The sequence below is a fragment of the Aotus nancymaae genome, unplaced genomic scaffold, assembly GCF_030222135.1.
Source record: "Aotus nancymaae isolate 86718 unplaced genomic scaffold, 86718_ANA_hifiasm-v0.15.2.pri h1tg000007l, whole genome shotgun sequence".
NCBI lineage: Eukaryota > Metazoa > Chordata > Mammalia > Primates > Aotidae > Aotus > Aotus nancymaae.
Window position 1 is genome coordinate 54,425,816 of NW_026988418.1, and position 23,045 is coordinate 54,448,860.

Consider the following 23,045-nt stretch of genomic DNA (forward strand, 5'->3'; position numbering starts at 1 on the left):
ACCCAGGAGGCAGAGGTTGCAGTGAGCTGAGATGGCGCCACCGCACTCCAGCCTGAGCAACAGAGTGAGACTCCATCTCAAAAAAAAAAAAAAAATTTGGTAGAGACTGAACAAAGGCTGCCTCTGGTCCTCCTAATATTACCCCCAAAACAGATCAGCTGTTATTTTTAGCATAGACCATATCATGGCATATCTATTATTTGAAAATAACAAAAAGCATTAGGTGAGTTTAAGCTGAAAGAGGAAGCAACTGGTAAAAGTCAACTGAGCCAAGGTAAACTTTATAGACTAATTAGCATGTCAGCAGGTCAAATGGTTTTTTAAAATAGTTTTGTTGAGATACAATTCCCATACCATAAAATTCACCCAATTAAATTACAATTCAAGTTTTTAGTACATTCACAGAGTTGTAGAACATTTTTGTCTCTTCTTCACTTTTTTTTCTTTTAATTTTTTTGAGACGGAGTCTTGCTCTGTCACCCAGGATGGAATATAGTGACGTGATCTCAGCTCACTGCCACCTCTACCTCCTAGGTTTAAGCAATTCTCCTGCCTCAGCCTCCCAAGTAGCTGAGACTACCAGCGCCCACCAACGCAGCCGGCTAATTTCTGTATTTTTAGTAGAGATGGGGTTTTGTCATGTTGGTTAGGCTAGTCTCAAACTCCTGACCTCAGGTGATCCACCCGCCTTGGCCTCCCAAAGTGCTAGGATTACAGGTGTGAGCCACCATGCCCAGCCTCCACTTTTTTTTCTTTTTTGAGATGGAATCTCGCCCTATCACCCAGGCTGGAGTACAATGGCGCAATCTGAGCTCACTGAAACCTCTGCCTCCCAGGTTCAAATGATTCTCCTGCCTCAGCCTCTCGAGTAGTTGGGATTACAAGTGCCCGCCACCACACCCAGCTAATTTTTGTATTTTTAGGAGAGATTGGATTTCATCATGTTGGCCAGGCTGGTCTCAAACTCCTGACCTCGTGATCCACCCGCCTTGGCCTCCCAAAGTGCTGGGATTACAGGCGTGAGCCACCGCGCCCACCCCATCCTCCACTTTTTTTAAAAAGCCTGTAACCATTAGCAGCCAACCCTCATTTCCTTCTTTCCCCTGTATCCGTAAGCAATGACTACTTTACTTTGTCTCTATAAATTTCTGCATTCTGAACATTTCACATACATGGAATCATATGTGGTCCTTGTGTCTGTCTTCTGTCATTTAGCAGACTTTTAAGGTTCATCCATGCTGTAGCATATATCAGTATGTCACCCTTTTTATTGCTCAGTAACATTCCACTGTATGGATATACCACATTTTATCCATTCGTCAGAAGATGAACATTTGGGTCTTTCCATTTTTGGACTAATGCTGCCACGTACAGTCACAGACGAGTCTTTGTGTGGACATGTGTTTTCATTTCTCTTGGGTATATACCTAAGAGTGGAATTGCTGGGTCATGTGATTCAAATGATTTTTAAAAACTGTTTGCACAGCTGTGGTAATGTTCTCCGCAGTCATATGTCAAGAGGGTGGGCGATATTTAATACTCTCCACACCCATCTTACCCATAAATAATCTCTCTTTCATTCTCTCGTTGTCCTGACCCTCATTCTGATGTCATCCTCTATGCTCACTTTGTATATGCAAACTACTCTGAGGTCTGCCATATGTGAATGCAGAGCCAGATGGAATGTCTGAAAATCGGTTATCCCAAAATCTTGTTTTCAAACAGTATTGAACTATAACCATGTAATTCCTAAAGGTCCCTCAGTTGTCTATGCTCAGGAACATCTTCAAATCACTGGCCCAAAATCATGCATATACTATACAAATATTGAAGGAGAATAATGTTCAGGTTTTTAAATAAGTTTGAGACTATCCTTTGCAGGCCCTCTTTCTTTTCTTCCTCACTGAACACACTATGTCCCTGATGCCAGCTAATGTTATGTATCCTCAGTACTGCCATGTCCTAAAATGAATTCCATTTTGGATAACATAGTAAATGCAAGTGTAGGAGAGCCCTGCTGTCACTCCTTGGGGTATTTTTCTTTTGTTTCAGTAGGATTATTTGAATCTGTTTTCAGAGTCAACAATACCGCACAACTTAATGTCAAGAATTTTCTGCTGCTGCTGCTGCTTCTGTAAGAGCTTGGACTTTCTTTTCGCTCTGAGTGCCTCTGAGAGAAGCATATATAAAATGAGTAATTATCGCTGCTAAAGAATTGCTGGAGTCAGCAATGCTTCATAGGAGCTGCATTTTCTCCTCTCCTTCTTTCCCTCTCACCACAAACGCTCCCCCGTAAGTTCAGAATTAAACACACATTACTAGGATAAAGAAATGTGACCTGAAATATGAGTTGCAGCAACAATGGCAAGCCACCAGGAGTATTAACAATAATTTCCAACGTTGCTGGAAAGGTTAGATGATCTGTCTCTGAAATGAGCCAACTCTGCACACGTTCATGAGATTAAAATCAGCTTGCTTTTCCTTCTTAATAACTCGTGCTTCTCCTATTCCTACTACCCCAAAAAGATGGGGTGACTGAGACACATAAACAAGTGGCTTTGGAAATTAACTCTCCTGCCCAGAAGAAAGCTCGAAAATGAATTCCATTCTGCATGAGTTTTCCTATACTTCACTATGATCAGGACTTTTTGTGGCTTCTCTCTCCCAGGAGAGAAATACCTGAGTGATAACATTTCTGACACACAGAAACTTAAAAACAAGAGGAAAGACCACTCTGTGTTAGCTTGTTGGGAAATCTGTCCTCTTAAATGATGACCTTTCACCCACAATCTAGGCCATTTTCGAGCCATGGAAAAGAGGGGGCCATTTTTCTCTAAGGTTGATGATCTTGCACAAGTAAGTTTTCTGCACCCGTTTTGTCACCTGTAAAATGAGTATAACTGTAGGACTCATGGGGTTAGTGTTCAAGTGCTTCGAACCGTACCGGGCAGAGTAAATGTGAGTAACTATGAGCGTGTATCTTTATCATCACCACCTCCGCTAATGTTACCCGCTTTGGGGAAGCTGCCTAGATAGTGCTAAGGAGCTATGCTCAGAGATTTTCAGGCAAGTACAAAGTACTGCCATCTTTATTCCAGAGTGTTCCCATTTCCCGTCACTCATCCTGCAGAAGCAATAAGTTCATACAACAAAGGAAAGAAGAAAGAGAGGACACAGGAGGAAATGGGAAAGACATTTCACAATGACAGAGAAATGGTACCTTATTTGGTTTCTCACAATCATGTTTAAAAGATGAAATTATTATTATTATTATTTTTAAAACAGGGTCCCGCTCTATCTCCCAGGCTGGAGTGCGATGGCAAGCATGGCTCACTCTAGTTTCAATCCCCCAGGCTCAAGCAATCCTCTTGCCTCACCCTCCCAAGTAGCTAGGACTACAGGTGCTCACCACCACACCTTGCTAATTTTTTTTTCTTTTTAGTAGAGATGAGGTCTTGCTATGTTGCCCAAGCTGGTCCTAAACTCCTGAGCTCAAGCGATCCTCCCACCTTGGCCTCTCAAAGTGCTGGGATTACAGGTATGCACCACCACCATGCCTGGCCTAAAAGATGAAATTCTTATAAACGTTTTTTTCCAATATGAAGGGCCAGGAAAGTGGGAGAGCCAACCAATCTGTAGACAGAGAAATCCTAAAGCTGCCCTATCCGGATAGCAGTTGGTATTTTAAATCCTGCTGTCTTATGTTCATACATGAGCTTCTCTGTTGAACCCCAGAAGAGAAGAATAGGACTTCTGTCCAGAAAATCCTCTCTGCAGACGCAGTGGGAGTGGGCTGACAGCTGACACCTGCACCTACCTCTCTCTGCAGCTGGCCAGGCCCCTGGTCCGTGGTGCGGAGATTCAGGACATGCACCTCCTGTGGCAGCCCAGTCGTGCCTCTGCTGGCACAGCCTGACAACACAGTGAAGCTCTCCATCAAGGCCTGGACAGGATGGGAGGCACTGACAGGTGACAGTTCACACAGTGCACTGGGCTCAGGACCTGCCAAGGGAATCACAAACACAAACCACTCAGAAACAGTGATTCCTTCTGCCTCAAAGGGGCAAGGGTGATCGAGACCCTGCCAACCCACCAGAGATGCTTTTCCAGGTAAACTGTTTCCAGACTAAGTGGCCAAAAAGCAAGCCTACCTTCTAAAATCCCAATCTCTTAAACTTCTTTTGGATAATTTTGATACATATTTGATTTTTGTAATTCCCTTTTGGACTCACAAGTCATGAAAGCATTCCTCTGGGTAGAGGACACTCTCCATTTAACATTTGTGTTTAATTCATTCTTCCCTCTTGGTAGAAAATCAGAGATAAATAAAATAAAATTTTTAAAGTCCCAATAATACCATACATAAATAATATTAAATACGTAATATTGAACTCAACAAAAGTATAAGATACAGATCCTATCTTTACAGAGCTTCCCTTTATTAGGGAAAGCAAAACAAGAACAATACAGAGCAAGATGTAACATGCAGAGGTGATCGGGGCCAGAGGTATGCAGCAGAATTTGGGCCAGAAGTCAGAAAAATTCTCCCAGAAGTAGTAGGCTCTTAGCAGAGCCTGAAATAGAAAAAGTAGAATCCTGGTCATACTTGATTCCGGCTTCTTCATTCCCTCTTCCTCTAATCAACCAAGCTTTAAATCCTAAATCCATCCACTCCTCTCCATCTCTACCTCTTCACTGACCCTAGAAAATTACTAATCTTCCGGAATGGAGTCTGAGGGCTCAAACTCTGCATGCCACCTTCCACCCAGGCACAGTCCACCTCACCTAGAGGCGCCTCAATGGTATGGGTGTTCCCAAAGCAAATGCCTGCTGCTGGCATCTCTGTGGCCAGTTCCTGTCCCTTCAGAACAGCTGCCCTACCGAATAAAGCCTGAGCTCTGTCACAGAGCACAGGAGGCCGTTCTTGATCTAGCCCCTTCCTATCTCTCATCCCTTCCCACTCCACATCAACTTATTTAAAGGTCTCCAGACACACCAGGATGTTTCTCAACTCCATGTCCTCATTCAAGCCTGCTTCCTTTACCCAAATTCCTCTTCCACTCTCACTCCACTTCCACAACAAACATTCCAAGCTGAGGAAGGCTCTTTCTCTGCACTCCCGCAATTTCCCTGCCTGTCTCCACTGCTGCATTGACATGATAGCCACTGGTATACACATTCATCTGCGTTGGTTGAATGCGACCTCTCTGAGGGTTATGGGTACTCATCTTTGTATCCTCAGCATTCAACTAGGTGCCTGGCATATATGAGAGGCTCAGAAAATGTTTGTTAAATGAAGAAATGAATCATTAAGCTTAAAAAAAAAGTCCTCTCTCAGATTAGTGAGTAGGGCACCATTCCAGAGACTTGGATTTGGCTGTAGGGCATATGAGAAATAGGCTGCTATAGCCCTGACATCACTGCAGCCGCCTTTCACATTGGCTGTATTGATAGAGACACACCCAGGGGAAGAAGGAACGGGATATGGGATGCTTACTCCTCACACACTTCTGTGAGCTTGGTGCTACTGTCTCCATTCGATCACCCAGGCCTACTACACCACAACCTTCCAGGTAGAACCCAGGTAAAAGGCCTGAATGTGCTCCAGTTTGTTCTTCCTGACTTCTAAATAATAAAGGTACTCTCCAGGTTTGCAAACACAGTTCAGAACCAGCCAGTCTGCAACCAGAAGGAGACACCCTGCCTGGTGGGCCAAGTCTATTTCAGGACTCACAGAAATTATCTAGGCTGATAATAGCTATCTGGTCTGAAATGAAGTATGTGCCTTCTCAAATAATCACTCCCACTCTCTGTATGGTTGGACAGTGGCCAGCTGCTTTCTGAGAAAGTATAAGGTGGTGAAGGAAGATGTCCCGACAGCAACAACAGGAGGTACTGACTGTACATTCCCTGGAGCCCCTGGTGGGGTGCAGGGAAACCGTATGGGCAGGCACTGCCCCTGCTGCCCTCGTCCTGCCTGCCTGGCCTCCTGCTCTCCCAGCCACAGTGGGATGTCTGGTACATTTCACACCCAGAGCTCCAAGAAGTTCTCCCACTCCTACTCAATTCTGGGGACACACACTGGCTACAGCTACCCATACTGGTAAACCCTTCTGAACAGGTTGCAGAGCCTCCTACCATGAATTTACAATTATTACAAATTAAGCACAAATAAATTGCCTTTCAGTTCTATTCTTGTATGTGTGCAAAGCTCTAAACAGGCTAAAAACACATCTGCAAAAAGGCCTGCAATCTATTTGATCTGCCCTCCTTCACATGAGGCCACCATCACTCATTAAGATCTTCCTTAAATCACCACACTGCTCACCTCCACTGGGGCAGGGACAAAACCTCAGTGGAAAGAAATCAAATGATAAGGTACTATGCTAAGAGGAAGGGAACCAGTGCTGGGAAGTCTTCAATACTGAGGACACACATTTCTTGCCTTAGAGTCTATGTTCTCTGTTTTGCCAGAGTCTAGAACAGGGTAAACACTCTCTTTAAGGGCTGGAGCTCCAGCCATGGGTTATATGAGTCAGTCCAAGGTCAAAGAAAAGAGAAAGTACACTCTGATCAAGTGCCGGGACAGTGACTCTTTACAGAGACCCACTAGAGGCCAGGTGCAATGGCTCATGCCTGTAATACCAGCACTTTGGAAGGCCAAGGCAGGTGGATCACTTGAACCCGGGAGTTCAAAACCAATCTGGGCAATATGATGGGGGGGAAAATATATCTATATATATATATAGATATATATATATATGTATTAGCAGTTGTGGCAGTATACACCTCTACTCCTAGCTACTCGGAAGGCTAAGGTGGGAGAATCACCTAAGCCCAGGGAAGTTGAGGCTGCAGTGAGTCGTGACACACTACTGCACTCCAGCCTGGGTGACAGAGTGAGACCCTGTATCAGAAAATAAAAATAAAAAATGAAAATACAGAGACACACTTGGCTCAATGTTTAAATACACTCAATAGAGGGTTCGTGACCATCTGATATTACAGTAGTAGTTGGTTTTTGAAGTTCCTCATAGAATCTTCTTCCCTCTAAGATTGAAAAAGAAAAAAAGCTACAACATATGATTAAACTGTCCTTACAACAAAAAAAGACCAAAAAAAAAAAAAAAAATCAGGAATTATCTAAAATCATCCCCAAGGACATATAAGAGATGGTATCTTTGGCCAGGTGTGGTGGCTCATGCCTGTAATCCCAGCACTTTGGGAGGCCGAGGTGGGCCAATCACCTGAGGTCAGGAGTTCAAGAGCAGCCTGGCCAACGTAGTGAAGCCCTGTCTCTACTAAAAATACAAAATTTAGCTGGGCATGGTGGCGTGCACCTGTAATCCCAGCTACTCGGGAGGCTGAGGCAGGAGAATCACTTGAATCTGGGAGGTGGAGTCTGCAGTGAGCCAAGATCGCACCATAGCACTCCAGCCTGGGCAATAAGAGCAAAACTCTGTCTCAAAAAATTGAGAGAGAGAGAGAGAGAGAGAGAGGCGCTGTTCCATTTATTAAGTGCCCGCTATGAAATGCTAGGTGCTGCACATCCTTCCGACACATCGCAAGGAAGTGGCACTAGCCTCACTTTAAACAAAGGAAAGTAAGCTCAATGTGCTTAAGTAACTGTTTCAAGGTTGCCCCAGTCACCCAAAGCTTTAGACTTGGCCCTCGCTGGGGCTCTTTCTCTCATGAGGCAGGGTCCTGCAGTGTTGGGTGTTGCAGTAACGAGGGCAAGAGAGAAGATGGTGCCCATGGAGATGGAGAGAAGGAGACAGGGTTGAGTGGCCAGGGAGAGAATCCACCGGGTGAGGAGAGGGAAGGGGTGACCAACCACTCTATAGTGAACATCCAGCCCAATGCCTGGGCTACTGTGCCAACACTTTTTTTTTTTTTTTTTTAAGATGGAGTCTCACTCTGTCACCCAGGCTGGAGCGCAATGGCACGATCTCAGCTCACTACAACCACCACCTTCCCAGTTCAAGCGATTCTCCTACCTCAGCCTCCCGAGAGGCTGGGATGACAGGTGCACGTCACCACGCCCAGCAACTTTTTTGTATTTTTAGTAGAGATGGAGTTTCACGATGTTAGTCAGGATGGTCTCAATCTCTTGACCTCATGACCCGCCTACCTTGGCTCCCCAAAGAGTTGGGATTACAGGCATGAGCCACCGTAGCCAGCCAACACTTCCTGTGAGAATCAAAATGTGGTCATAGATTTAGGGGCAAGAGCTACTGTTCTGTAACTTACTTTGAAATACATCCAAAAAACTAAGATGGATTGACAGATGGAGAAATATTTGATAAAGCAACTATTGCAAAAGGATAATTGTGGAATCTAGATGTTCTCTGTACAATGGTTTCAACATCTCTCTATGTTGAAATTCTTCATTAAAGAAAAGCTGGGAGAGGGGGGCAATGTTTATAAAAAATTAAGGCCAGAAATGCCTTAAGAAACCTTCCTCAAATGGTACACTAGCATCACACTGCTGCTTGGGAGAGCAAACTGGTATAATTTTTCAGTGGTATCCAAGGCCCCACAAAAGGTACATATCCTTTGACCCAGCAACTTCCTGCTAGGATTTTATCCTGAAAAAAATAACTAGATAAGTTTGCAAAGGGTACAGAATGTACAAGTGAAAAAATTAAGACTTAAAAGAGGGAACGAAAAGTCCCTGTGGAAATGACCAGGCTAAAGGATATAGGTTAACCGCTTAAATATGGTGTAGACCCATCCTATCCTCAGAGAACAGACACAGTGGAGGAGTAGGGGGAGAGGATTTCCTTTGGGGAAAAAGAAAGCCTCTCTGGCCTACAAAGGAAAGAGCCAGTGTGATTGTATGAAGTTTTCCTCCGAATATCTTGCAGAAATGCTCTTCTGCCGCCAGCTGTTCCATCACTGCCTTCCAGGTAAAATGCCCGCCAGGCCTTCTTGGAGCACTCTACTCTTTTTCCATAGACTTTCTCAAACACATCCATGGGTTCAATTCCCATCTCTTTACAGAAACAATTCCAGGCCATCTCAGACTGACTTTTTTTTTTCTTTCTTTCTTTGTTTTTTTGAGACAGTCTTGCTCTGTCACCCAGGTGGGAGTGCAGTGGCACGATCTTGGCTCACTGCAACATCCGCTCCCCAGGTTCAAGCGATTCTCATGCCTCAGCTTCCCGAGTAACTGGAATTACAGGCGCCCACCACCATGCCCAGCTAATTTTTGTATTTTTAGTAGAGACGGAGTTTCATCATATTGGCCAGGCTGGTCTTGAACTCCAAGCCTCATGTGATCTGCCTGCCTTGGCCTCCTGAAGTGCTGGGATTACAGGCGTGAGCCACTGCACCCAAGCCAGACTTCTTTCTCTAAGCTCCAGGCTTGAATATTCAACAGCTCCTTCATCATCTACTTTTGTCTCATGGATACCCAATCTCAACATGCAGAACTCAGGATCTTTATCCCCTGTGCCTGTTTTTCCTCCTTCATTCCCTCCCTCAGTAAATGGCACCAACCTCCACCTATATATACCTGGCACCAACTGGGGGTGGTGGGGGTTGCCCCAACACCACCCCTTCCCCTTCCTCACCCAGTGGATTCTCTCCCTGACAACTCAACTGTCCCCTCCTCTCCATCTCCACAGGCATCATAATCTCTCTTGACCTGACTACTGCAAGACACTCATAATTCTTATCTCCACCAAAATGTCTTCTACAGAGCAGCCAAATTGATCTTCAGAAAAACCCAAGTCTGATCCTGCTTCTCTCTGCTTTAAAAGACTTACCACTCTATCTCTGCTGTCCAGATGAAGCCCCAAAACCTCACCATGACTTACAAAGCCCTCCAAGATCTGGCCCTGCTTCCTACCATGGCCCATCTCTCATTCCCCGGGCACTTGCTCCCTGTGTTTTGGCCATTCTGGTGAGGCACAGAAGCACTCACTGTCTGCCTACAGCTATTGTTCTCCTTTCTCCAAGTGCCAGCTGGTCACACAGCCACCCAGAACAAAAGCTATGTTTCCCAATCCTGCTAGCAGCTGGCAGCTTCCCGCATGAAGGGAAGCAGATCAGTTCTTCTGCCATTTCCTGCTGCCTGCTGGCTGGAAGGTGGATGTGACGGGTGGCACCAGAGCAAGCCTTTGGGGCCATGAGACAGAAGCAGCATGCTGAGGAGGGCAAAGCCACTGATAAGCTGCCTGGATATTTGATGAACATGGTGCCACCAGACCAGCTCTGAACTGCTTTTTTAAAAACAGGAAATACATGTAATTTTTTTTCTTATTTAAGCCAATGTTATTTGGGGTTTCTGACATTTGTAGCTTAACCTATCCTAATTAATGTACTTGTCTTCTTTTATTTCATCAGAAGTGCCAACCTTTGTCCCATGTGAGCCTCTGCATAGTAAGGTTTCCTCCAGGAACACCTTCCCCGCCGCTTCTGTTCCTTCCCTCCACCGTGGCATGACAAACTCCTGCTCATTCTACTGATCTCTCAAGCAAGCTCCCCAAACCTCCCTTGCTGTGTTAGATCTATATTTTTTCATACGCTCATGGTACTCTCAGCTTCTCTCCACATCACTTCCTGTGATTAGATGTACATAATTATTTGTGCAATTATTGGTTTCGCATCTACATGCTCTCAAAGACTGCAAACACCACAAAAGAACAGAACCCAACCATTCTGTCTACTGTTGACTGCTCCACTCTGGCACAGTGTCTGGCACACAGTAGGCACTCAATTATTGCTGAGAAAAGGGGAAGAGGCTGGGCGTGGTGGTTCATGCCTGTAATCCCAGCACTTTGGGAGGCTGAAGCGGGTGGATCACGAGGTCAAGAAATCGAGACCATCCTGGCCAGCATAGCGAAACCCTGTCTCTATTAATAATACAAAAATTAGCTGGGTGAGGTGGCACACGCCTGTAGTCCCAGTTACTCGGGAGGCTGAGGCAAGGGAATCACTTGAACCCAGAAGGTGAAGGTTGCAGTGAGCCAAGATCATACCATTGCACTCCAGCCTGGCAACAGAGCGAGACTCTGTCTAAAAAAAAAAAAAAGGTGAGGGGTCAGGGAAGAACCGTGGGATGATGCATGCTGCATGGGCTTCCCAGACTTCCTGCTTTCACTCTTTACCTGAGAGCCAAAGCCTCATCATACTAAAAGCGGGAAGAGGCGCGGGGAACACCAACCATGAAATGAGAGAGGTGGCATTTTTAGCTGCTAAGAATCAAGTCCCAGTTGGTGCTTCCCCACCTTCAACTGTCACAGAAAGCAGGAAACACAAATCTGTTTGTCTTCTCTTCCCGAACACTCTTCTGGCCAAGCCCTTCTCTCCAGGTGTCAGGACAATCCTCTCTCTCTCTCTGTCAGCACACCATGCCCCAGCCTCATCCTGCCACTTCTGGGTCAGGCCTGAGCCTTCCTTTCCCTCTCCCTCTGCCACAGTCCGCTCATGAATTTGTCTCCCATCCTTCCCCCTTGGCCTCATTGTGGTTCCTTCCGCAATCTGTCCGAACAAGGCCAGGGCCAGCTCCATTCAGGAAGGCTTCTACCTCGGAACAGCATGATTACCCCACAGGCTCTAGCACACGTGCCTGAGTTAACACAGCAGCTCGGATCCTCACTTGACCACCATGCAGCCTGAGTGCAGCACCTCCCAGCCACAAAGGCTCGGAAAGCAGGAAAACATGCTCCAAAACCCCATCTGACTCATCTGCTCACTTTTGTGGTGACCTGTGAGCTCTGGAGCTGCTACTGTAGGCCCTCACTGGCAGCTCAGAAGGCTGGGAGTGTCTCCTGTGGCCACAGCTGAAAACCCACATCCTGTCTTCCCTACACAATCTCTTCCCTGCAGTCAAGAGCCAAGTGAGCAACGTGCTCTGATGATGCTCCTTATCAGCACAGCAAAAACTGCATTACCACGTAAGGATCAGCCAGAGCATGGACGATGAGGAATGAACACGTCTGAAAGCAACAATGCTCATAAGCACACACACCTGCTCACTTCGCACCATACTTTACCATGAAAAGGCATGGCAGATACTTCATCTGAAGCCTCACAGAAACTCTGTAACCCACTACAAGTAAACTGTTGTGAGTCACAGAGGTGGGTACGTATTTCAGAAAAGTGCTTCCTGGCAGTAATGCACATACAGTTCACCTCCAGAGATGTTCCTCACTGGTGCCTCCAAATCTGGATATTTCAGTTTATTCTGGGCATCTGGTATGTGCTGAGTCCAGGACTCCTTAAGGGTAACTCACAAAGAAATCTAACTTTTCACTGGACTCAAAGGGTGAGCTGAGTTTAATACTCCTCTACTGGCTACCCGAGAAATCTGATCTCCTCAAAATCTTGCTGGGTGTTGTGTTTTGTTTGAACTGAAGTCAGGCTCTGCTCTTCCGTTTGGTATATTCTCCTCAGCCACCAGCAAAGCGACCCAGCCCCCTTTGCCCACAAGATGCTTCTTCTACTGACAAAAACAGTTACTGACCTGAAGACAGCACAGATTCAAATCAACTCTGTGGTGAGAAACTCCACAGGTGGCCCAGACCAGGGCCACACTGCCAAGGCCACTGCCAAACCAGCCTCCTTCGCAAAGCAGGCCCCCACCACTTGGATGCTCGGCAGCTGGGCCACCTGAGGCCACACTGCATAGCACGTGGTGGCTCCCGGGGCCACCGCCTCATGTGAAAAGCTGAGAGTTAACTCTTCATATGTATGGTTGCCATACCACTAGGGGCCAGACGTCTTGCCCATGTTGTTTCTGATCCTCACAATGCCACTGTGAAGACTGTTAATGCCCCCGTTTTAGAGTGATGGAAAACTGGAGCTCAAGAGAGGCTAAGAAACTTGACAAAGGTCACACATCAGCAGGAAGTGGCAATGGCGTATTTGAACCTGGGTCTCTGAGACTCCTGCTCCAGGCTCTTCCTCTGGCAGAGCACCACCTGCCTCTACGTTGCACTTCCCAGTTCCTCGCCTTGGGACTGTGTGAACAGATGCATAGGCCAAATGTAAACATTCATTCATGTCTACTAAAATAAAATAAATTGCTTGGTTCATACTTATCACGTTTAGTTGACTTAAAAGACTTCATAAACTTAATGAAACTCCTTTCTCATTTTACCAAATGCCCTCCTCCATCCTTTTCACTAATGCTTGCTTATCTGGACATATGGGAAATGTCCCTAAGATCTCGCTATAACATCAATGTCTAAATTCCCAGTTCCACTTAAATAAAAAAATCAAATGGACTCAGCCTTTCATTATGTCCTTTAGCTGCAACACAGCATTCCAATCTCAGTTGCAGAACCCCCACATCCCTGCTGGCTGCAGGCCAGCTCCAAAACTTGACAGAATGCAGACAAAGCATTTGGGAACAGATGCATTTGCTGCACACACTTTAAATTTAATCTGTGCCAAAAGAAATTACTAATATCACACCTCATGCAACATGGACAAAAATACTGATGGAGGGGGGTAATGTTTTGGAGAAGGTATAGTAAGTAATTTTCACATTTAATAAATGTGATCCTCAAGCACTCTAAATACAAATGCACACCAAGTTGACACAAACATCTGGTACCTATTCCACATAATTTTCAGCACTCGGATTCCCCATATCACCCAGGGTACTAATGAAGAGCGTGTGTTCAGCTGTAATAAAAGTGGTAAAGATGCAGAGGGAATTAAGGGGTAACATTATAGCCTGGGACCAAGACATCGCAGTAGGGAGATTTTATTCTAAAAACGCCATTGGCTAATAAGGTTTCTGTTATTGTCCCACAGGGAATTCTGAAATGCTGTCAGCTGCAGAGAGGGACAAACTCCCACAGATTGTGGGACTGGGTACTGCAGGGTCTATTCTGCCCTTGGGCTGAAAATCCTTTCTGCCCCCATGGGATGCAAGAATCTGTAAGAAAGGGCACCCAGGATGATTTCTCAGCCAATAGCACAGCCTCACTTTAATCGAGCTTCATGAGAAGGAATGTTAACAACACCAGGATATGATGCAAAAACAAAGCTCCAAGAAAAAGACACCTGGAAGGCCCTGAGCTCAAAAACACGCCTGGCGTGTACATAACATATGCTCGTGTTTGCACCATCTCAAATTACAACTCACTGCGACTACAGCCCCTTGGGGATGGAGCTGTGGAATGTACCACCATTAAACTCCAAAGAGGGCCTTTCTACCACCTGGGTTTTTCAACAAGAAAACCTGGCTTCAGGCTGAAGCTTATCCCTAGTAGGAAAAAGGTAGACACGTCCTAAAACTTGTAATTTGGATTTCTCAGGGGGAAAAAAAAACCTAGATGTTTCTATAGCACAGCTCTTAGGTGTATCTTATCATAGTTTCTTTCATCCTCCAAGCAAAATCTAAATCCAGACCTTCCTCCTAACAAACTAACCCTCTTCCAAGAAGTCAACCACCAGCTTGTTAGGCCAAAAGCCAGTGCATATTTGTGTATTGTTGTGTTGAAATCATGAAGTAACCAAGTTGGAGAATTTCCTGTGTTCAACTATGTTTTCAAATGTTCAAAAAGAAACAAAGGGCACAGCTTCTTTAGGAATCCAAATTCTCAAAGTGTTGGGAAGTGCCAAGCTATAAAGGGTATGTACTCTTCCATCTAAGCAAGATACCACTGTACAACCTGGAAGTGCCAACAGAGGGGGACTTCTGCAGCTCTGTGAGGAAGTGGTGCTGGTATGTTCGTGGTTTTTATAACCCGAAGTGAAGCAAGGGCATGTCTCAGAAGTCATCACTGGACATAGCAAGAGGTGTCCTTGTATTACAGAAACACCGGGAAATACTGAACCAGGAGATATGGAAGCTGGGTTTTAAGCATTCCATGATCTCTTTATCTACGACAGGCTTGACTTACAGATCAAATGAGGCACTATATGCGAAAATGCTTTACAAACTTCAAGTACTATTAGACACATAAAGTCCCTTGGGGGAAAGAGAAATGAATGAGAACATTTTCTCCAATCGAAAACTGTTTTCTTTAAAAACTTTTAGAACGATTAATAAAATATCTAAGATAAGATGTTCTTATACTACTCCCTAGCATGACTCTCCAGAAATTATTTCTATGAATGGCACTGGGAAGACTTAAAATAAAACTATGGCTTAGTATGTACTTCCTGTAATCACGCCTGTGATCCCAGCACCATGGGAGGCCAAGGCAGGACTGCTTGAGGCCAGGAGTTCAAGACCAGCCTGGGCAAAATAGCCAGACCCCCATCTCTTTAAAAAAAAGTTAAAAAAGTTTTTTTTAAAAAAAGTTTTTTAATTAAACTATGCATAGTATTACAGTAAAAAATGTTGTTCTCTGAGCACATTCTGGAAGTACAACTCCCAAAGGTGAGAACAGTCCCTGTTTCTGCCTCCAGAGAATTCTAGCAATCTGTAAAGACAGTCATTTGGCAACATCTTGGCCAACTGTTCTGATTTACTGTGTTGGAGTTTTTTTGGTTGGTTTGGTTTGGTTTTTTTGGAGACACAGTCTCACTCTGTCGCCCAGGCTGGAGTGTAGTGGTGCAATCTCAGCTCACTGTAAACTCCACCTCCTGGGTTTCAGAGATTCTCCTGCTCAGCCTCCCGAGAAGCTGGGATTACAGGCGTGCACCACCACACCCAGCTAATTTTTGTATTTTTAGTAGAGACCGGTTTCACCATGTTGGCCAGGCTGGTCTCAAACTCCTGGTCTCAGGTGATCCTCCTGCCTTGGCCTCCCAGTGCTGGAATTACAGGCATGAGCCACCACACCCAGCCCTGATTTACTTTTGATCTATAAGATGGTGTACCTGTTCCTGTTCTTCTGACAAATAAGGAAACTTAGAAGGAGACACTGGCTACAACAATTCATTTTTGAGGAGATACGAATCTCCTCTTATCTCCACAAATTACTGCCTAAATGGCTCAGCACAGAGACCGAGAACAAATCCAAAGGTTTGAAGGATGGGAGAAAATAGAATCTTTTTTTCTCCTACCCTACGAATTTGGCAGATACAAAATAACTGAAGGATAGTACACTTCTTTATTAAAATGCAAATGCTTTATCAACTTAGATTCGAAATATTAAACTGAACTTTATATCAAAAAAATTACAACTTAATTCCTACTAATGCAATATCTGATGGCAAAGTAAGACGTGCAGAGCTACAAAGCTGCTCCTCATTAACCCTGAGGGATGACAATACCAAATCTGTTCATCTCTCAGACCTTGACTTGTACCTAAGATGATCACCAAACTGAGTTTCTCTTTTTTACCTTTGGCAAACTGGTGTCTAGCAAGAAAGAAAAAAATAGGAGAAAGAGAGGTAAGAATGTGTGTAAAATCATGGGGGAATAACACACATTGCATGTGGCATGCTCAGGCCTGGAGCATGAGTATTCTGTTAGGGCTGGTGGGCACGGTCTAGGGTGCAGAGTCTGAAGCAGAGAGAAGTGGCAAGATGAGAAACTGTAAGAGGGGGTTGGTCAGAAAGGGTGAAGGAGGAAACCACAACTGCTGCAGAGTTGAATCACTGCCTATAACCCCTGATCCTCATTGCAAATAGAAGACCATAGATTAAAAAAGGAAAATCTGCAAACTTTTGGTTTGGCTGTGCAAAATATTATTAATTACAGCCATGTGTACACACCGGGCCATGAACTAAAACACGTTTATTTTAAGGAATTTATACATAATCAGGGTACTCACAATTGGTTAAAGGAATGAGTCAAATGCTTAACACTGCCAAATTACTCAGCTTAATATATAGGCCAACCCCAATTAAGTTTAATTAATAATTAAACTTGATTCCTTCCTCTTCAGGTCAGCTAGCCTGCTACTTCAGGTGCTTCTGTTAGGAGGGAAACAGAGCTGACAGTTTGCAGAGAAATCTATGAACACCTGGTCACTGGTGTGCTCTTGCTCCTTTCACAGTGAAGCCAAAAGTCTCTGAGAAGCTGTGAAGCTGGTTTTTCCAGAGCTCATAGCAGTTATGGGCCCATCAACAGAACTACTCAGTGTAGACTGGGCCTTAGAGAGACGGGATTGTGCCCGGCTCAGGTGCTGTGGCTCAGACCACAGTTTGTTTGTTCGTTTGTTGTTTGTTTTTGTTTTTTGGTGGTAGGGGATGGAGTGGAGAAAGGTCTGGCTCTGTCGTGCAGGCTGGCGTACAGTGGTGCATCTGGTCTCACTGCAACCTCTGCCTTCCAGGTTCAAGCCATCCTCCCACCTCAGCCTCCTGAATAGCTAAGGCTACAGGTGTGCACCACCACACCAGCTCATGTCTTCTATTTTTTGTAGAGACGAGGATTTGTCATGTTGCCCAGGCTGGTTTTAAACTCATGAGCTCAAGCAATCTACCCACCTTGGCCTCCCAAAGTGCTGAGATTACAGGCATGAGCCACCGTGCCTGGCCCAGAACTACACTTTTGTATTGTAGCTGATAAAATTCAGAGGTCCCTTAAACTGTTATACCTGTTTGATATTATACTTTTCCTTTATAGCGAATATAAGCTTTTATAAATCCATTGCTTCATTTATTTGGGCACATGTTTGTGTGTCCTTTACTTACCAGAAATTCTATGAGGGCAAAGACTGTGCTTCTTTTTTTTTATTTATTTTTTTGAGACAGTCTCGCTCTGTCACCCAGGCTGGAGTGTGGTGGTGCAGTCTTGGCTCACTGCAACCTCCGCCTCCTGGGTTCAAGTGATTCTCCTGTCTCAGCCTTCTGAGGAGCTGGGATTACAGGTGCGCACCACCACATCCGGCTAATTTTTGTATTTTTAGTAGGGATGAGGTTTCACCATGTTGGTCAGGCTGGTCTCGAACTCCTGACCTGGTGAGCTGCCCACCTCAGCCTCCCAAAGTGCTGGGATTACAAGCGTGAGCCACCATTCCCAGCAGGACTTTGCTGTTTTTACTGCCTCTCTTCCAGTGCTTGACACAATGCCTGGCATGCGGCATGTGTGCATAAACATTTGCTGAGTGATGAATTCATGTGCCAAACAACCCAACTCCCAAGCTGCTAATTCTCTAAGGACTATGGAGCCAGTCTCCTAGGTTTATCCCAGCGTCACCACATTTTAGCCTTCTTTGTAACCTGGAGCAGTTACTTAGCCATTTATTTCCCTGTCTCTGTTTCTTTATCTATACAATGGGGATAACAATAGGATCTGCCCCATAAGACTGTTCTTAGGATCAACTCATTTTTATTATTGTATTACTGCAACTATTATTACCATCTCTTCAACTATGAGATGTGTTCTGGCAAAAAAAAAAAAAAAAAATGCAAAAAAGAAACTTTATCAAAGAACTTAGCTAAAGGAAACTACATCGTTTCAGTGCCAACCCTAGCTCTGCGCTTTCTAGCAGGCAGGATAAAGAGAAAATATGATGCTCACATAGATATCATAAAAAGGGAACAAATCACAGGTGGGTACGGGGTCAACACTTGTAATCCCAGCACTTTGGGAGGCCACGGTGGGAGGACTGTTTGAGCCCATAAGTTTGAGACCAGCCTGGGCAACAGAGTGAGACCTTGTCTCTACAAAAAATTAAAAAATTAGCCAGGCATGGTGGTGCTCACCTGTAGTCCCAGCTACCTAGGAGGCTGAAGTGGGAGAATCCCTTAAGCCCAGGGAAGTCAGGACTGCACTGAGCCAAGATAGTGCCACTGCACTCCAGTCTGGTGACACAGCGAGATCTTGTCTTTAAAAATAATAATAGGAAACATCAACTCTTGCAAGAAAATGATTTTCCTAGGTCTCGATTTAAGAGGCCTACAATAAAGCAAGGATCAATGATTTTTAACTTTTTAAACCAATAATATGCATTAATGTGGGTATGAAAGCAAGAAGCAAACTGGCGTTTGTTTGCTAAAAGCATGTGGGGGAGTTTATAATCTCGGTTTTTAAAAATATGCCATGATATATATCAAAAATTTTGGATTCTGCTGTGTTTGAGTCAACAAGCAATTTTTGAAAGGATAAAATCTAAGCAGAGATATCAGTTCAATAAAAGGTTGAGAAGGGTGTAATTCAATCAAATTGTATTTAACCTAAAAATAAAAGATAAATTACTATACTATTGTTTAATAAACTCTCCTCAAAAAGATTAAAACTGGGATAAATGAGATACCTATTCAGAAAAAGAATTATTGAGCATGCTCACGAGAAAACATACTGTAGCACAGTAACATACTGTAAAACATACATCTGTATCCGACAAAGCAACCTTTCAAAACAGATGTGTCATATGATGTTTCAAAGCTGAATCTTTTTTTTTTTTTTTTTTTTTTGGAGACGGAGTTTCGCTCTTGTTACCCAGGCTGGAGTGCAATGGCGCGATCTTGGCTCACCGCAACCTCCGCCTCCTGGGTTCAGGCAATTCTCCTGCCTCAGCCTCCTGAGTAGCTGGGATTACAGGCACGCACCACCATGCCCAGCTAATTTTTTGTATTTTTAGTAGAGACGGGGTTTCACCATGTTGACCAGGATGGTCTCGATCTCTTGACCTCGTGATCCGCCTGCCTCAGCCTCCCAAAGTGCTGGGATTACAGGCGTGAGCCACCGCGCCCGGCCTTTTTTTTTTTTTAAGTTTGTCACATTCAGTGAAAGCAATCTGTTTTTCTGAAATCTGTGTGTGTTATTTTGGAGAAAACTTTGCTTTGGTGATTTTCCATTCTGGATCAACTAGCTCCTTTTCCTCCCAAGCAAACCTTCCTAAACCACACTGCCAGAGGGAACTCACCTTTCTCCCATGGAGACAGCCCTAATACTTGCAAATGGTCAAACTGAAAATAAAATCCTTTGCATGCCATTTCCTCCAACAAAAAGGGCTTTGTTTCAAGATTTGCACAGAAAAACATATCAAAGCTACATCTATTGCTTGAAGCAGTAATTCCTTCTTAGTGTTTCATATCACACTCCTTTCTTCCCACCTTACTTCATCTGGCCCAAAGAACCACCTTCCCACCACACAGTAAATGCCTCACTTATTCAACATTGACTGACAATGAGATATTCCACATAAGTAAATTTTCCAAATAACTAAGTCTACACTTGTTTCAAAAAAAGAAAGTGACTTTAGTCATTTTGAAGGGAAATCTACCTAAAATGCACTACATGCATAATTTCTGCCTGGTCATCTTAAATGTTTTGAGCATCCTGAAACTCACTTATTGTATTTTTTTTTTCTTAAAGATGTAGGGCTACCATTATGAACACTAATTAGTTTATTAAGCTTGGTATGATTTCAGTTACTATCTCTATCAAATGGTCCCATATTTCTGTGCTTTATAGTTTTGTTTTTGTTTTTGAGATGGAGTCTTGCTCTGTCACCCAGGCTGGAATGCAATGGTGCAATCTCAGCTCACTGCAACCTCCACCTCCCAGGTTCAATTCTCCCTGCCTCAGCCTCCCAAGTAGCTGGGATTATTGGTACTCACCACCAAGCCTGGCTAATTTTTATAGCTTTGGTAGAGATAGGGTTTCGCCATGTTGGCCAGGTTGGTCTCTAACTCCGATCTCAGGAGATCCACTCACCTCTGCCTCCCAAAGTGCTGGGATTACAGGCGTGGGCTACCACACCTGGCTGCTGTATAGTTTTGCTTATACTTTTTATAATTCTGGAGTTTTTTCCAACTCTGACTGCAGAAAGTGTCTCTGCCTCAAGCCTATTACTTACCATCTTTTACACACTCATACACTCAATTTTAAGTCAACCAAGTCTGGATGAAGACCAGAAGGTGGCTCCCTATCCCATCCACAGAATAACCTATATGGACTTTGACGGCTATTTTCCTTGAAACTCACTAAAACGTTTTAGCCTCCTTCATGACACACAAACCTGCTGTAAAATTGATACTGTATAATAATATTAGTGACAACATTAGGGACACTGTCCATAGTAATCTAATTTAAATGCCACACCATCAAAGAAAGTGAAACTTATGCACTAGAGGTGAACTGTTGGGAATTTAGTTTACACCAAAACCATGCTAAAAGCTCTACTCTCCTATTGCTTCTGGGGCTTCAAGGATTTTAGAAGTTCTAAGAGAAAAAAACCAAATGTATAACTAGGTCTGACAAAGTTCGTATGGTCCCTCAATCCTATTTTCTCATGGAGACCTCCCCTTTTCTTTCAGGATGAAGAGATATTTAACCTGTACAGCCCAAATTAATTATAATTTTAGCATAATTTGCAAATTTTTCCACTCTAGTTTCTCAATGGAAGTTATATTCACCATTCCTCCCTATCTTCATTCTTGAGTCAGTGCCAGCAAGCACTGTTGAGAAATAGATACTCCTACCAGTGCTCCCTGGTCTAGGTCAGTACGAATGATCTACCATGAACCACATAGTCCAGGGCCAGCTTGAAAGCACCACCTCTCAAAGAAAACACATAACAGGCCACTCAAAGGCCCCTCTATGGCAGCAGTCCCCAACCTTTTCATCAATAGGGACTAGTTTCATGGAAGACAGTTTTTCCAAGGACCAGGGAGAAGGGGACGGTTTCGGGATGAAACTGTTCCACCTCAGGTCATTGGATATTAGTGAAATTCTCATAAAGAGCAGGCAACCTAGATCCTTCGTATGCGCAGTTCACAATAGGGTTCACACTCCTATGAAAATCTAATGCCACCGCTGATCTGATAGGAGGTGGAGCTTAAGCAGTAATGCTCGTTTGCCTGCTGCTCACCTCCTGCTGTGTAGCCCCGGTTCCTAACAGGTCCGTGGCCTGCGCACCGGGCACCCCTGCTCTATGGTACAGCAATACCTTTTGCAGCTTTCTAAAATTCAACCATGATGTGGAATATTTCCTGCCTTTCCATGTTAATTAGAAGTAGGGGTCCAAATTCACTTTTTGCAAACCATTATTATGTAAGGAAAGGCAAACGTATATGTATGTACACCCGCATACATGCCAAAGGCTGTTTCTGTTTTTCAGACTCAAGAAGGTTCACTTTCTAAGCTCCTTCCTGAAATGAAATCGTTTCTTTGCCCCAAGAGATAATTCATAATTTATCCTAGATTTCAACCTTTTTTAGTAAAAAGTATAGGAAGTTACATGGAAACAATGAATGGAAGTGTACTTTTTTTAATCAAACAAGAACAGGAAACTTTCAGTGGTTTATGGTAAAATGACATACTTGAGCCAAAGAAAAAAATAAAGTATGCTCAACCCCTTTTTATCCTCCCCTATCCAAAACGTATAAGAACTGACAACCACAAGACAAATCTTGACACCAGGAAAAAATTATTATTTATAGGCTTCAAAAGTATAATTTCCCAAATTACTTAACAAACCCCTTCAAACAGGCCTACACCTACTTCTATTATTGTATGACCAAAATGAGTCATAATAAAACTTTGGAATATTAAAGACAATAAGCGAGGAAATTCCAGAAAATATAAAAACTATTTCAGGGAGGCAAAACAGAACTATATTTATTTTTCCATACAAATGCATAGGAATGAATAAACGGGCAAATAAAGCAGCCTCTCACAAAAGTAAACATACACCTGGCTGCAGTTTTACAACATAGTCTTCTAAATTACCACCTCCTCCACATTACAGAAATTATTTCCTTAAACAAAATTAACCTCCAACACCTTCCAAACTGTGAAAACCTCTACTATACTGTGAGCAATTTAAAAGTGGCATTTTTGAGGCCAGGCATGGTGGCTCACGCCTGTAATCCCAACACTTAGGGAGGCCAAGGCAGGTGGATCACTTGAGGCCAGGCATTCAAGACCAGCGTGGCCAACGTGGTGAAAGCCCAACTCTACTAAAATTACAAAAAATAGCTGGGTGTGGTGGGCGCCTGCAATCCCAGCTGCTTGGGAGGCTGAGGCAGGAGAATCACTTGAACCCAGGAGGCGGAGGTTGCAGTGAGCCAAGATCACACCTTTGCACTCCAGCCTGAGCCACAGAGGGACACTCTGTCTCAAATTAATTAATTAATTAAAACTAAAAACAGGTATTTTTGAACACACGGCATCTAACACAGTAACTGACACATAGTAGGGGGTTCCATAAATGTTACAGAAAGAAAAAGCCCACACT

General features: G+C 44.0%; 1 protein-coding gene across 4 annotated transcripts in view; it reads right to left on the minus strand.

Annotated features, from left to right (window-relative positions):
- The window catches only part of TGFBR3 (transforming growth factor beta receptor 3), a 215,108-nt gene that overhangs the window by 120,276 nt on the left and 71,787 nt on the right, over positions 1-23,045 (minus strand). For all 4 annotated transcript variants that reach the window (XM_064372623.1, XM_064372624.1, XM_064372622.1 and 1 more), the window contains one exon: positions 3,818-4,002. In XM_064372623.1, coding sequence (XP_064228693.1) covers positions 3,818-4,002 — 185 coding nt within the window. The remainder of the gene's footprint in view (positions 1-3,817; positions 4,003-23,045) is intronic.